We start from the raw sequence: 15,660 nt of genomic DNA on the forward strand, positions 1-15,660 counted from the left end.
TACAGAACTGTAAAAGCTTTTTTCCTTGTATGTTTTTGACAACCCTTTAGTGTATTTTGATTTTGCTAATATTCTTTTAATATACTTTTTTTGCCTACTAATATCTTGTTTTTTTGGGGTCATTTCTTCTTAAGTTTCTCATTACCTTCTTGTTATGTTTTTGAAATAAGTAAAGCCAGTTTAGTTGGGTTTCAAAGGATTAGGTTGTCCATGCAACTTTTTTAAGTAGCCTAGATTTAAGGTTTTTGTATTGTCTTTTAACGTAGCTTAGTTGAGCACATTACATCGCTCCCTAGCTTTGCTTTAGTTTATTTCAACTTCTTTCAGTGTGAAGAAGCTTGTAAATCTATGCTTTCAAAGTAACCTCCCCAACACTGATTACATCCCTATAGATGGAAAATAAAGTGAATTTTGGTTCCTTTGAGCTCAGGGTCGCTGTTTGTGGTTTGTGGGCTGCTGATGAGGGAAAGTTGCAGTACCACTCCTGTCCTGCAGGGGTCACTGCAGGCAAACAGTGTAAACACCGAGCAGCGGCTAATGACAGCAGCTAGCGTTTAGACCATAGACTGTGTGTAATTTAGACCTCAGCCTGGACGTTAAAGGGGACATAGGGATGATTAAATATTTCCCTGCCGTGTTACTTTAATGAATTCAAGTGTCTGCTGTGCTTACTTACTTTCCAGGGACAGTATTAGCGTGTTTTGATTTTGATAACAAGCTAAGGAGCTAGCTCGCTTAGCCTCGGCTGATTTTGAAGTCATGAACTCTCTGGTCGGATATGGAGTGTCCTCTGAGTCTGACAGCGATGGCGAGGATGGAAACAAGGATGGAGTCGGGTAAGTGTTCACTTAAAAAACATATAGCATAAAAACCAGACTGTCAGATACTTGTACGCTAGTTTACATGCGGCATTTCCGTCTCTCCGTGTGCACATTTCTATCTTCCAGTTGTGTAAAGGAGGTGTGTGATGAGGCATCGGCTGCGAAAAAGAGCCGAAACTTCCTGCTGGAGTCTGGCTCAGCCTCCAGTGAGTCAGAATCAGAGGAAGAGGACACACAAACGTCTTCATTAATACCACTTACCCAAAAACCGGAGTCCTCTTCAGCTTGCCAGTCCAGGGTGTCTGCTCCCTCTCTGGGCCCCCTCTCCTCCAGTAAACTGCCTCCTCCTCCTCTTCACACCTGCTCTGACAGCAGTGTATTTGCCAACCCGTTCAAGGCTCAGGCAGAGCAGAAGCTGAGCGCCCTGCAGAAACACGTCCCCCTCACCATGCACGCCAAACCCTCCCACATAGGAGGCAAGAGGATGTGCGTGTCCTACAGGAAAGACGGAAGGTGCAGGTTTGGGATCAAATGCAAGTTTGCTCATGACAGTGACCTCCAGACTGACATCCACACACCTGTGAGTGAAGACACACCTGTGTCAGATCAGTCACATGCAGGTGAAGGATCCCAGAACCCCCGGCAGGACATCAAAGAGGAAGAGTCAGGAGGGCAGCAGGTGAAGAAGAGGAAGGTCGGACTGAGTAACACGTTGATTCCTCCTAAAAGAGCCATGAAGCAGTACACCATGCAGAGGGAGAGAGAGCAGGTCAACATGTCCTGATGGGTGTTTTCTGAGCTGTCATAAAGCAATATTACTGGGGTATGTCCTCTGTGTATGTGTTGTAGAAATTGTGCTCTATCCTATAGGACCAATTAATAACTCAGGCATAGTTAAATCCAGCACTTTAGTCTAAAGCTTCTAACACTTTTATTACCCACAATCCCATATTGAGAGCAGTTTGTGGGTTCAAGAATATTTTGTCATGTCAGGGCTCAACAAGGATTGCCCAATAGCCAAGGGCAAGAAAACTGCAAAGTCAGGCTTGTACATCTAACTTTATAGCCCATAGAAAAAGGGGTTAAAAAATTAACCCTCTGAAACCTAAGAAAATCTGCTTGATTTCTTTTAAAAACATGGAAAGAAGGAAATGTGTACCAAAAGAAGAAATGACCCAAAAATTTGCAAGAAATTATTTTTTAAAAAAAGGACAAGAAAATAACCCTGAAAATAAAGCAGATGAAAAAGAAAAGAATGAAAAAAAAGCAAACACTTGGAAAGATAACTTAAAAGAATTTTAATCCTGTAACATAATTTAAAAAATGTAAATATGATAATCATAAGAAGAATTAAGAATAATTTTCTAAACCTACTAATTTTCTTGCATTTTGTGGAACATTTCTTACCAAGTTGCTCATTACCTTTTTCCAATCAAATGAATTTGCTCATGGCTCAAATATATAAAATATTTGTGAAAGACAACTGAAGGTAGCACAAGAAAAGTGATGTTGCTCCAGGTTTCAAAGGGTTAATTGTGTTGTTGTTTTTTTTCCTGGAGCTCATGATGCAAGTATCCTAAAAGTGAATCATCTCACTTGTCTTATACATAATTTTATCAAGAGTTCTATTGAGAGTCGCACACTTTGCAGCACTGAATGACAAATAACTTCAGTCTTTGTCCCAAAACCAAGAAATGAGTTAGCATTTTAGCACCTCCAGTTCCTTTGCCTCAAAGTCACTGGGTTTTTTTTTAATAGATCTTTGGTTAGAAATAAGGTCTGTGGTTAACACATGCTGAAAAGACATTTGCATTTTATTCTGACATAAAATACATCAATTAATATTCCACTGTGAATTTTGAAGCTTTTATGCATCTTGAAAAAGATGTTTGCTAAAAAGTGGCTAAATGAGACTACAGAAAGTCATGCCAAACACGGCTATACAGCCTTGTTGTGGTGGCAACATTACATTATGAAACTGTGGTGTAGTTCATTAATAGTCTAACATCAGCTTTTTCCTTCTGACAATCACATTCAGGCCTCAAAAATCCTAAATGTGGTGTTCATTTGTGAAGATCATCTTGCTGAACAAAAATGCAAGTATCATAAATGTTTGTTTACCACAGAGCTTATTTTCTAAAGTAATTATAAATCCAATGGTTGACCCCAACAAAATGATAGCAGCCCCATTTGAAGAGAAGAGAAAGTGTGTGGGGTTGCTTGGGATAAATGTTAAGACATTTATTTACATCTTATAAATGAACAGTTTTTGTGTTTGTTCTAACACACACCCTAAATCACAAACCAGAGAGGTGCAGATTTAGTACGGACATATGCTCCAAAGTTTCTATAAGCTTTGCTCATCAAATTACACTTCAAAGGTTATTGACAAAATCTGAGTTGAATTCAGTGACTGTGCTTGCTGTTAATTTATGGGTTCATGTGTGATTTATGATATCTGAGTGAGGACTTTTGTGAGTACATACATTATATTTATTAATATTCCTTCAATGTCTACCAGCTGTCAGTGAAACAGGTTTAATAACACTGCCAAAATAGCTAAAATATGCATATTTTGTGACTTTTTACAGGACTGTTAAACATCTTTTTGTCTGTTCCTTTTAGGGTTTGAAATGTTTGTCTTTGTAAGATAGTTTTCTGTCACATTTTTTCCTTTAACATCACCAAATAAAGGCTTTACAGTAGATCTGGAGACTAAATGAAAAAACAGCTTCCTATTTATTTCAGCAGAATTTACTCACCCCACATATTTTTGGGGTGTTTATATAGGGTTCCCGCAGTATTTTATGGAGAAAATTATCAAACTTTTAAATAATTTTCTGAAGGACCCATTACTAAAATGTTCTTTTCTTTGCCCCACTTGCCCGGCATTTTTTCCAAACAGATTAAAACTCTATTCAAACACAATTTCAGCTAGCCGGCATACATGAAGGGGGAGAAGAAGCATAGGTTGAAAATGAAAAACTGTATATGATGGTAAGCAAAATGCTATCACGCATAAACGCATGTTAGAGCTGCGTTACATCGACAGCTTCAGAAAATGAATTTGCAAATGCATTTTTCGTGTTACGTGAAAGGTTGTCCAAGGAAGACAAGTATAACAATTTCATTACGCACAGCAAAATTCCATGACTTTTCAGAAACATAATCATTTTTACTAAATCTAGGGCTGTCTCCTGAAAGTCAGATATTCAAATCACCGGTTAAGAACCCCTCAGTTGACTTAGATTGCTTCAAGTTGGGCAGTCAGATTTTTTTTTTGCCAATCAGTGTGCTGTGCAGTGTACTTCTGGGGCCGTTTTGGTCTCCAGACTTTGCTGCAGAGTGAGCGCTCTTGCTCTCTGTGGTAGAGGCTGCAGCAGACGCAATGCAGCGGCACAGAGGTAGAGCGATCCTGCAAGCTCCGAGATGACATTATCTTCTCTCTTCTGCTTAGAAGTGGTGAATAGACAGCTCACAGCAACTTAGTTTGGAAGTCTCCTACTTTTGTTTGATATCTAGTGTCGGCAAAAGATGTTGTCGCGTGTTTGCGACCTGTCGTTAGCGCTGTTAGCTTGTTTACTATATAACATGAATGCTGCTCTCACTCTGAACGTCCTGCTGAGCCCTCATCAAACATAAAACTACATTAAAAAAAATGCATCGTGGAATATTTGTGTTTAACAGCAGAATCTGATTTGACTGACATTATTCTGAGTCGGGTACAGCCCTAACTAATTACATGACTTTTCCAGGCCTGGAAAATGTGATTTTGAAATTGTATATCTTTTCCAGGTTTTCCATGACCGTGGGAACCCTGTTTATAGCTTTATGATGTGTTTTTTGTGTTAATTTATAATATAAATAAGAGTGGATTTCTATCAGTAGGAGCCTTGATGCCACACTCTAGGTGTGTGCTATATATTACTAAGAGGTGTGCTGTGTTGTTGCATCATAGCAACAGCTTTGCAACCTCAGCATCATTACACGCACTCACATAAAAGGCTAGTTACAGGACTTATGTACAAAGGCAACAACTTACACAAACAGACACACATATCTTTCCCTGATAAGATATTCTAAAAAGCTACCGAATGTGACTATAAGTGAACAGTACTGAATATATCGGTGATCCTACGATGACCTCAAACGTTGCAACACAGTATGACGATGTGCCTCTAGCTTCTGTTGCGTGTGCACTGCTCTACATGAGAGTCTGCTGCCTCTCAGCACTGTCCGACAGAACCTCCCCGTGTCCCGTCTGCTCCCACACCACGCCATCCTCCCCCATAGCTTCTGTCTGCACCAGGGAGCTGGCTGACGGAGAGGAAGACGACAGCACCGGATTGTCCAGAATAAAGCCGTCCCCGTTGGTGGACGCTGGGTCCTGGGGCTGGGGTGGGGACAGGAGAGGAGGGCTCATGGCAGCTGTGTGCAGGGTCTGCAGCTGCTGTGAGGCGGCTAAAATGGGGATCTGTTGGATGTGGGTCTGAGCCTGACTGACCGGCTGGAAGGTCATTTGAAGGATTTGTGTCTGGCCCTGGCTCTGTTGCTGCTGGGAGGAGAAGGACTGAAGAGGCTGCAGCTGAGGCTGATGCTGGGTCACTACGGAGCCGGAGTGGAGCGTCAATTGTTGGATCTGCGGCTGCTGCGGCTGCTGAGCGGCCTGCACGAACTGGACGGGCATCTGGAGCTGGAGGTGAGTCTGCTGCTGGTTGTCCGCCGGCGACGGGGGGTCAATGGGGGACAGGGCGATCGTCACTGGCACCTGCATGGTGTGGAGGCTCTGGTCTTGTCCCAGTAAAACCACTTGGTGACTCACTTGTTGGGTCACATGACTCATCTGGGACACCTGAGCCACTTGCTGCCCCGCTTGCCCTTCATGGCTCAGCTGGTCCACCTGCCCATCCTGCCCTATTTGGCTCACGTCCAGGCTGGTGACCTCTGCCTGCATGGGGTTTCCTGGCAGCTCTAGCAGGGAGGCAGGGGTCGTGATGAGGGCGCCAGCGTTGGCTGCCAGAGCCTCGGCGATTAGCACCTCGGGGTGACTCTTAGCCTTATGGGCCACCACGCAGTCCTTCTTCTCAAACTTCTTGCCACAAATGGAGCAGGCGAACTGATAAGTGGCGTCAGCATCGTGCTTCTTCATGTGCCAATTGAGAGACGCCTTCTGACGACACGTAAAGCCACAGATTTCACACCTATGGGGAGAAAACAAAAGAAAATGCATGTACTTGAGTAAAGTTTAAAAAAATTAAGAAATAAAGAAAGCAAATAAGCAGTGGTGAACAGAGAAGTACTGACTGCAGGGGCTTCTCTCCTGTGTGAATCATGCGGTGCACAGCCAGGTTGTGGGAGCTCTTGAAGGCACGAGCACAGAACTCACAAATGTAGTCCCGCTGGTCTAAAACAACAAAACAATCAAATAAAAATGTGCTCTATTTTCAGTTGTAACAACAAATGGTCAGACACAGGTCAGACATCGTGTATGTTTCATACGTGTATGCTGTACCTGTGTGGTGCTTGGCATGACGCAGCAGCTGCTTCTGGAGTCGGAAAAGTCTTCCACAAGACGGGTGAGGACAGACGTATTTCTTCTTGAGCAAGTGCTGGTACTTTATATGGTGCTGGTGTGCAGAACAAAGTGTAAAAACAGATCATCACTAACAGGAAAAAAATGGACCAGCTAGCAGAATGAAAACTAGGGGTGGAACGATATTGTTTTTTCAGGGCAGATACTGATACTGATAATTAGTAGTTAATGAGACCATAACTATATTATATAACTATATTATATATATTTGGAACCAATATGTATTCACAATAAAATTAAAAATCTGTCAATATTTAGAATTTGGAATATAACAAACTCCAACACAAAACTGATTATATGTTTGAACAAAACTGAAACGCTCAACATCATATACAGCAAGTTCCCTGCAAAATGCCAAAGATCGGCCCCAACAATCAGCCAGGCCGATAATCTGTTATCCCCAACTAAAAACGGACTTAAAACGGACTTGCACACACTTTTCTAGTCATTCAACCACTCAAGCACTTTCACACTACTTGTCACATTCACTTACTCACACACTCACACACGCACACACACATTCATACCTTGGCGGCCGAGCCCACCGTACAAGGTGCCACCTGCTGCTCAGTTTTTAAACATTCATACACATTCACTCATCAGTGGAACAGCCATCAGGAGCAGTCCTGCAGAGCAACTGAACGAGCTGGGGATCAAACTGCGGACCTTCCAAACAGTGGACAACCCGCTCCACCTCGTAAGCCACAGCCACTATGCAATCATTAATAAAAAGGTTTACGTTTAGTTCTGTCTGTACATTTTCTCGATGATGGCACCAATGACTAAATTGTAAAAAATATATAAAAAATATTTAATTTATTGGAAGTATTTGAATGTATTGTGCATTTATACTTCTGTATTAAAGTCAAAATTGATGCCGATCCTCTCACTTTAGTAGAAAAATACATTTGGTGCCAAAACTATGTGATGAACATATAATCAGTCAATTTCAAAATGCTGCCTGGGAAACTGTGATGGACGTTTGTTGCTATTTTCTGTCATTTTATGAACTGAACTATTCATTAATAAAATAATTGACAGATTCAGATATAATGAAATAAAAACATTAGTGCAAGCTCTAACCTCTTTACAGTGTATATGTTTGAATATCAAATGATCTTTTGCAAAGTTTGAGAAGATTCCAAAACACTACATCTGAACTGCTGCAGCTCATGTGTTCACGCCAAACACAGAGCAAGACTTTTACACAGAGAGATTACATTCAAAGTCAATGCACAGACGCAAAAAGATAACGCAATGCAAAAACACCTGACATTCACACTATTTGCACCTTTTTCAATTTGCACAAGAAATTTGTGACACTGTTTTGCGAGAACATTTCAGCATTGAGAGCTAGTCGAGATTCTCCTGACGTTACAGAGAAAGAGAAAAGGTGTAAACAGGCCTCAGAAAGATAGTGTGGTTGCTGACACAGACCTGCAGGTAGCGAGGATGAGCCAGGACCGTCCCACATCCTTCCATTTCGCAGCGCACATACTGCACTGGGGGCTTCTTCCTGTGTGAGTGAAGCACAACGTCACAAAGCTGAAACCACATGTTAGATGGACCTTAAAGCCCTTATCAATATCTCACATATCCAAACTTGCTGCTTGCTTTGTCAAACATCAATCCCTGACATATACTTTATTTTTGGATGACATGATGATGGGATGTTTCATTAAACCATATTGTTAGGTTCAGATTATGACGCCCCAAAAATAAACAACAACCTCACCTTCTCTTTGGCAGTCGTGGGGTTTTATCGTCTTTTTTCCGCCGGCCTCTCCTAACACAGAAGGAAAATACTTCAACACGAGTACAACTGTAGCACATCAGCAGGGCTGTCAGCGTAAACACGTTAATCGTGATGTAATTCTGCACGTTGTTTTATTTTTAATCACCGGCCAACATTTTTATGAGTACCGGGGTGAGTTTTGAAGCTACAGTTATGATACTGGTTCACCTTAGGAATCCAGAGGTGTCAATCATGTCTTTCCCCGGAAGGAGGCTCCACAGTTAGGTTAACCCTTTGAAACTTGAGCAAATAGGCTTGATTTCCTTTAAAAACACGCAGAGAGGGCGACAAGCATTTTTTTTTGCTAATTACTAATTTCTTGCCCAAAAATTTGCAAGAAATTAGTAATTAGTTACAAGAAAATTAGGTAGTACTAAGTAAGTAGTACGTACTAAAAGAGTTACATACATTTTTACTTTTTTTCCTGTGACATAAGTTTAAATATATAATTAGGAGAATTATAAATATGGTTTTCTGGAAATTTTTCCCTCATTTTTTGATCAAATGATACAAATAATTCCCACCAGCTAATTTTCCGATTATTTTCTTGTCACCTTTTACCAGGTTTGTTGCTTATTGTAATTTTTCCTGTGTTTTTAAAAGAAATCAAATTAATTTGCACTGCTTTCAGAGATTTAAAAGTCGGTAAAAGGCGTCTAAATGCAGCACAAGAAAACTGATGTCGATTCAGGTGTTAAAGGGTTCAATTTTGGTGATGGAAAAACGGTCACGGTCATTTCACAGGGGTCCCTTGACCTCTGACCTCAAGATATCTGAATGAAAATGGGTCCTGTGGGTAACAATGACATGCCCACTTTATGTTAGTCCAATGTAGTTTTTTTGAGTTCTTGCTGATTCTGATAAGAATTGCTTTATTTTGTCAATATGGATGCAAAATAATGCCAAACATGATTAAAAATGTGATTAATCGCTATTAACTATGGAAATTCTGCAGTTAGTCGTGGTTTAAATAATTAATCGTTTGACAGCCCTGCTCATGAGACATACGTGCAATGTGAATCTGTCCTGTTGATAACTTGATACACATTGACTTGTACTATACTTACTTCCTGGGTCCATCCGGGTCCTCCACGATCTCCTCCTCTAGCTTTACTTCCTCTTCCAAACTCTGCAAATTGTCTGAACCTTCTATCTTTATCTCAGCAACCTCTTTCTCTTTTTTAGGCGCCTTCTCTTTCTCTTTCTTCTCCTTCTGTCTGGATGGAGCTCTGCGCTTTGGTTTAGGGACATCCCTAAGAAAAAGAGAAAAATGTCCAGTTACTGCACAAACAAATATATGGTGCCACCTTCTAATATGTCAGACACACACACACACACCGAGAAACACACACACAGACGCACACACACACACACACACACACACACAGACACACAGACACACAGACACACACACACCGCTCAGCCTTCGGGTCGTAGCTCTGGTCGTTAAGGTCATCTGTAAAAGGAAGATCTTCGTCACTGCTGAGACCCTCCTCTTCCTCAGCTCCACTGAAAGCAAAACAACAACTCACTTGAAACAGAGTTCCCTGCTCTCTGTCTGCACGGGGTCAAGTGAATGAGATGAGTGTACCTCAGAGTCTGCGCCTGGGAGCTGAGGTCGTTTGAGTCATCCCGACATGGAGGGTCCTCATCATCCAAGACTACATCAGCAGGATGCTCGCTCTCCTCCTCTTTCTTTTTTCTATAAGAGCGAAACACAGCGGCCATTAAAACATATCACCACTCACACTTAGTTACACACTTTCACAGGATACAAGACAGTAAACTAGGGATATCAAAAAAAACAATACTTCAGTACCAAGTCCATGCAAAAATTATGTGACGCTAATAAATTTCACGTTAAGACTATTTTTGAACAGGCTACCTTAAGGCAGGCCAAGAAGACTGTAAGTGATCCATCCCATGTTCTCCATACAGAGTATGAACTGCTGCCATCTGATAAGATGTTCAGAGTTCCTCGTTCAAAATTAATTTATTCCTGTGTCTATAAAGCTCTTAAACAGTGGCAAATACTGCAGGATATACACTGGTCTAAGAACCTGTTATTTATCTTTTTTGAAGTTATTCATTAATTCTCAATGTCTTGTTATGTTCAATGCTAATATTGTATTATATTTACATTATTTTTTAATGGCTGCAGCATGATTAAAGAGCCAAAGACAGATTTCTCACTTTGTGGAACGGTGAAGTTAATCTTGAATCATGAGGCAAACATATATTTTAATGCATTGCAATGTGAGCGTCATGTATTTACACTCTGCTACAAACAGAACTGAGTGTCTATTCTGCACTGATTACAGCATGTTTGCAGTATTTTTTTCTGGTTGCCAGGTTGAAAAATGTCAAACTTTGGGTAAAACACTGTGCTTGTCACTGTCACTGGGCCCATCCCATTTCAGTGCACCTGTGATTGCTTAACATGTAACACCGAGGTCCAGGAACGCTGTTTAAATGGAGTGTAATCTGTCAGCATGCTGCTGCAACTACCACAAATTCATTAACTGACAAACAGACGACGTTGCCAAGAGCATGTGTTTTACAAACTTTGATAAAGTGAATCATAAAGTTTAATTTATTATAACATTTTGAGAGAGAATAGAAGAAGAATATAACTATAACAGGATTGCAGATCACAACCTACTGAAACTTCACCCACTGCGAATTTCTTCACTCTTCATGTTTTAGGAGGTTTTTACTGGGAGCCAAAGAGGTCTATTCCTCTCCAAAACAAACAGACCAGATGATTTTAACCAGTAAAAACACATAATAAAGCAATTTCATGATAGAAATCATTGTCTTTCCTGAAACTCTTATTGCGAAGGGGCTTCTAACTGCAGTGGCAAACTCAAATGGCCCTATCTAGAGCCTGTGTTTGGTTTGTCTGTTCTGGGCTTCCGTCAAAGTGCAACATGGCAATATCCATAGACAAGGACCTGCTCCTTATGTAGCTATAAATGGCTCATTATAATTTGACAAGTGCATGACTCTTCAGTGATTATACACTGAAGAAAACACACTTAAATGTTATTCAATATCTGCCAATATAGCCCCCTAAATCCTACACACTGGACTTTTAACATGTTCATTATTATATTAATCTGAAGTTAAAAAATATACTTACATTTCATACTTGTCTTTATTTTTGACCTCTCCTTCCACTGCTGTGCAACAAACAGAGCACAAAAAAAGAGATCATCAGCTTGAGAAAGGCAACAAAAACAGTTTTAGCCACTTCTATCTCTATCTCTACTTCTATCTCTCTGAGTTAACTGGAAATAGAGGAGAGGGACCGAGAAAGGATTGCACCCAGATTTTTACCTCAAAGGCAGCACCGACCCATTAGTTGCACCAATACTCCACAATCACAACCCTCCAATTCAGCTAAATAACTCACCGAAGGCTAACTAACATCCTGAAAAAACAGTAGCAAGCATGGTGCTTCAGTGTTTCTGAAGTACTGGTTTGATTAGTGATTACAAGCCCACATGTTGAACCGTCGTCACTCACTGTCAACAGGTTGCTCACCAGCTGGATTCTCCATTCCAGGTTCAGTCTTACACACAGGCTTGTTGGCAGAGCTGCGGACAGCCCTGCCAGACGGGGGCTTGGCACGAGTCTGGGCTTGGGGGCGTCTGGAGGGTTGAGCTGGAGTGAGGGAGCAGAAGCGTGCCATCAAACATACTGTATGCCATCAAGTGTGGGACAGGACAAGTGCAGACACAACCACACATCAGCCAGCAACATTTATAATATACACATAATCCACTTGCACATAATGAGATTTAAGTTAAATGTAGATATAACAAGACACATATCAAAGTGTTTTTCCTCCAACATTTTTCTGGTTACCTTGAGCATCTGTGGCAGGTTTCTTTGGATCCTCTGAGCTGCAAAAAGGAGGAAAAAAACAGAGATCTGACATTCACTCCACCTGCAGAGCGACATGACATTACTCATCTTATATCTAATACAACAATGCGTTTTTAGCATTGAGTAAAACTGCAATAAATTGTATATTCAGGTAAGTTTACTCCACCCTCCCCATGCAGGGCTGCAGAAAGGGGACGAGCTATGCTGAAGGCGTGCTTTTGACAGGAACCAACCACCGACATAAACACTCAATGTATGAGTCTAGACAGGCTCATTATAAACAAACGTCAATTAGCTGTTGAAACTTACTCTGTGCCTTGAAGGCTGTCACCTGTGACCCCCCCTCCAGCCTCGACAGAACCCGCAGATTCTGAATTTTTCTTCCGCCTCGAGTTGGAAACTTTCCTCCGCTTGGTGGTACCGCTGTCCGGGCTCGGTTCGTCCTCGTCGTCGTCGCTCTTGGTGTCCTTCAGCCAAGCCGGTACTGCCCTCGTGGACCTGTCTCTTAAAACCCGTCCCGAGCTCTGCGGACTCGACGCTGCTCCGTTAACGTCTGTTAATGTAGCAGAGACGCCGGACCTCGGACGGCACGGTCCCCGCTCTCTGAGCCCCCTGCGCGGGGTACTGACCGTACTGGTGGCCGGGGTCTCCTCTGCGGCCTTGTCTTCCGCCGGCTCTTCGCCTTTATTTTCACCCCCGGTTCGGTCGCCAGCCGGTTCCATCACCGTGAGGACACTCCTGCTCACTTCAATTTCAGCTTAAAGTCAAGCAGGTTTACTAGAAAATTGAGGAAAGGCGAACAACATCTGGCTTAAAGACGTTTGGATTGTAAGCGGCCTTTATCCAACAGTGGGGCATTTTCTGTCAATGCGTTAGATTCGTCGCAAATTAAATGCATATATTTATTGATTAGAAATTGAAAACTTTTCTTAATTATCTATTCAGTAATAAACCGATATAATTTTAAAGAAGCAGACACTATTTTCGCGTTCTTAAAGCTATAGTAAACCTACTTATTCGCCCGGGCCTGGTGCACAACCATTTTGTGCGCTTTGTGGCGTCTCCTTTAAGCCAAATATAAACTGAGGTTACATTCAGGAGCGGCAACGCATTTTAGCAGCTTTATAAATCATCTGGATTTCCGTGCGTGCCCTTTTCATATCAAGTCAGCCGAGCTATATTGTTTGTAAATCTACAAAGACCGCAGCAGACGTGCAAAAGCATCACGCACGCAGTTGGCTGCCGCGGCATCATGGGAAGTGTAGTGCAACTTATTTCAATACAGCGTAGACTTAGTTTTAAGGATTTTTATATCTCTTGTTCGTACTTCAATATACATATTAGGTATATAAAATCTTGCGTAGAATTAGCAATGCGATTTAGTACAAAAAAGCCACAATCAAAAATAATAACATATACAGTATTAATGCAATTATGTGAAATACCCCATGCATGCAAAAATATTTTTCCTGCCACAGTTACCCACACGTCAGTGTATTTTATTCCCCAGCCTACAGTTTTATGTTATGTGAAAAATAAAGGAATAAATGACATTATTTGACTCAAAACTAAGACTGTATTAAAATATATCATTCTTGCATATGTGGAATTAATATTTTAACCACAAGTTAGACTAAATGCAATTACAATATTTGGCATTGATGACAGTAGAGCTAACATGGCTGCCAGTGAAAACCTGCACTGGCTGGTCGGAGCTCTCCAGCTCTGCTGCAAGCTGCTCTGATGGGCTGCATTTACCACCAGATGGCAATGTTGTCTTAAATGCATAACTTGACTGTGACAGCATAAAGTCTCTTTAAACTGATTCAAAATCCTCCTGCCTTTGGCCAATGTAATGAAGAAGGTTTGGTGTGTGGTGTTGGTGTTTATTAAAGCAGTATGTTGGAGATAATATTCCAGCAAAATAAACTCACTTAGTCTTTAAACTATAATTAAAAATGACTAATAAATCTGCCTTTTACCTTGTGTTACCGTGCAGCTTCTGAATATATTTTTATTATCACTGAGTGATTTGTCATACATTAAGCATTTTACTAATGATTACCATGTTAAAACAAGTAATTAATGGCAAATAGCAAATGTTAATTGTGTGATTGTATGTATAGGGAACAGAATAATGTGTGCACAATATGATTTGAATCAAGACAGATCCATTTCCTTGTATCCTTTTGTTACTGCTATTAGAAATAAGATTTAGTCTTACAAACAGTTTCAACAACAAAGTAGGTTGTTTTTGTCTGTAACCTTTCAACACACTTTAATGGTAAACCACAGACTGTATATAAAGATTTACATAGAGTCTATGGGTGAACCAGTCAGCTGAAAGGTACTCCACACACCTGTGACTGCCCTCCTGCACACATGGCTGCATGTCAAAGGCTACTGGTGTTCTTTAAAGCCTCCCTGAACTCCCCGCTTGGGTACAACATGTTTCTGGAGTAAAGTTGACCCACCACAGAGAAGTTTATGAAACATTCTCCAAACACTGTGCTCTCTCTCCTCTCTCCACCATGACACATTGCTTCACTGACGTTTGAGGTCAGGGATGGGTTTCCATTCACAGAGGTCGGACTCAAAGTCCTCTGCATCCGGACTTTTCTGGAAACTCCTGATGCTTTCAGCACATTCTAGTTGTGCAGCTTAATCTAAAACCCAGGCTGGATTTTCTGTCATCCATTCATCATTTCTGTGTGTTTGAACATGTAGACCAATGATATTCAATCTTACAGCATCGCGGGACAAATCTGGCCCCCATTAGGGTGCTAGGTGGTTTTCCCAACAATTTCTAATACACAATAAAAATAATACAATAAATATAATATTATATGTTTAGTATACAGAAGGTAACAGAATGCATAAAACAGCATCAAATGGGAGCCTGTTTGTCAAAAAAGTGCCAGTGGAGGAATTCACACAAGGTCCTAGCTAAGCCCCTAATGTCCAAAAATCCAAGGGATGTCCTAAAATCCAAACTTCCAAAAAATCAGAGACATCCTAAAATCCTAGAAATGTACTGAACATCCTTGAAATGTCCAAAAATGAGAAAAACATCCTGAAATCCTTGTAATGTCCTAAAATCTTAAAAACATCCAAAAATGCCCCAAACATCCTAAAATTCTAAAAACATCCTATAATCTCAGAAATGTGCTAAATATCCTTGAAATGTCTTAAAATCCTGGAAACATCCTTAAATCTGAGACATCCTAAAATCGGAGAAACGTCCTATAATTCTAAGAAACATCCTAAAATCGGGGAAACATCTTAAAATCCTAGAAACATCCTAAAATGACAGATATTTGCTAAACATCCTTGAAATGTCCTAAAATCCTAGAAACATCCTACAAAGTCATCAGAAAAATATCCTAAAATCCTAAAAATGTCTGAAAATCCCAGAAACCGCCTTAAGTCCTAGAAACATGTATGAGGCTGCTGTGACTGGCCCCCGGCCTCCTGTCATTTTGCAAAAGTGGCCCCCAAGTAAAGCAAGCTGGATATCACTGATGTAGACAAACAGAATGAATGACAGCACTGCATCCTTT

The 15,660-nt window shown here is 41.0% G+C and overlaps 2 protein-coding genes across 5 annotated transcripts; one reads left to right on the plus strand and one right to left on the minus strand.

Moving 5' to 3' along the window:
- The first annotated feature begins 524 nt into the window (after positions 1 to 524).
- si:ch211-113e8.11 lies at positions 525 to 1,985 on the plus strand. Its single transcript, XM_042484991.1, has 2 exons — positions 525 to 836; positions 948 to 1,985. Exons 1-2 carry the CDS (start codon positions 760 to 762, stop codon positions 1,603 to 1,605), a joined length of 735 nt encoding a protein of 244 aa, XP_042340925.1. The 5' UTR covers positions 525 to 759; the 3' UTR covers positions 1,606 to 1,985.
- Positions 1,986 to 4,620: 2,635 nt separating this feature from the next.
- zfp91 (ZFP91 zinc finger protein, atypical E3 ubiquitin ligase) lies at positions 4,621 to 13,282 on the minus strand. Of its 4 annotated transcripts, XM_042485302.1 has the most exons (13): positions 13,114 to 13,281; positions 12,410 to 12,877; positions 12,080 to 12,117; positions 11,738 to 11,875; positions 11,352 to 11,391; positions 9,801 to 9,911; positions 9,626 to 9,718; positions 9,277 to 9,462; positions 8,150 to 8,200; positions 7,852 to 7,930; positions 6,334 to 6,448; positions 6,126 to 6,225; positions 4,621 to 6,022 (listed from the first exon to the last, which is right to left on the minus strand). In XM_042485302.1, exons 2-13 carry the CDS (start codon positions 12,820 to 12,822, stop codon positions 5,026 to 5,028), a joined length of 2,361 nt encoding a protein of 786 aa, XP_042341236.1. In that variant the 5' UTR covers positions 12,823 to 12,877; positions 13,114 to 13,281; the 3' UTR covers positions 4,621 to 5,025. The 4 variants fall into 4 exon arrangements, with proteins under 4 accessions (XP_042341236.1, XP_042341237.1, XP_042341235.1 ...); XM_042485303.1 differs by having other exon boundaries at positions 11,756 to 11,875; positions 12,410 to 13,281; XM_042485301.1 differs by having other exon boundaries at positions 12,410 to 13,281.
- Between the last annotated feature and the right edge of the window lie 2,378 nt (positions 13,283 to 15,660).

This window comes from Plectropomus leopardus, chromosome 4 (genome assembly GCF_008729295.1).
Source record: "Plectropomus leopardus isolate mb chromosome 4, YSFRI_Pleo_2.0, whole genome shotgun sequence".
NCBI lineage: Eukaryota > Metazoa > Chordata > Actinopteri > Perciformes > Serranidae > Plectropomus > Plectropomus leopardus.

Bases quoted from the DNA above. Each gene is read 5' to 3' on its own strand.
- si:ch211-113e8.11 (XM_042484991.1), top strand. From the start codon at position 760: ATGAACTCTCTGGTCGGATATGGAGTGTCCTCTGAGTCTGACAGCGAT. The intron at 837-947 runs GTAAGTGTTCAC...TCTATCTTCCAG, and splicing joins GGAAACAAGGATGGAGTCGG to TTGTGTAAAGGAGGTGTGTG.
- zfp91 (XM_042485302.1), bottom strand. From the start codon at position 12,822: ATGGAACCGGCTGGCGACCGAACCGGGGGTGAAAATAAAGGCGAAGAG. The intron at 12,118-12,409 runs GTAAGTTTCAAC...TCCTTTTTGCAG, and splicing joins GACAGCCTTCAAGGCACAGA to CTCAGAGGATCCAAAGAAAC. The intron at 11,392-11,737 runs GTGAGTGACGAC...TTTGTTGCACAG, and splicing joins TGGTGAGCAACCTGTTGACA to CAGTGGAAGGAGAGGTCAAA.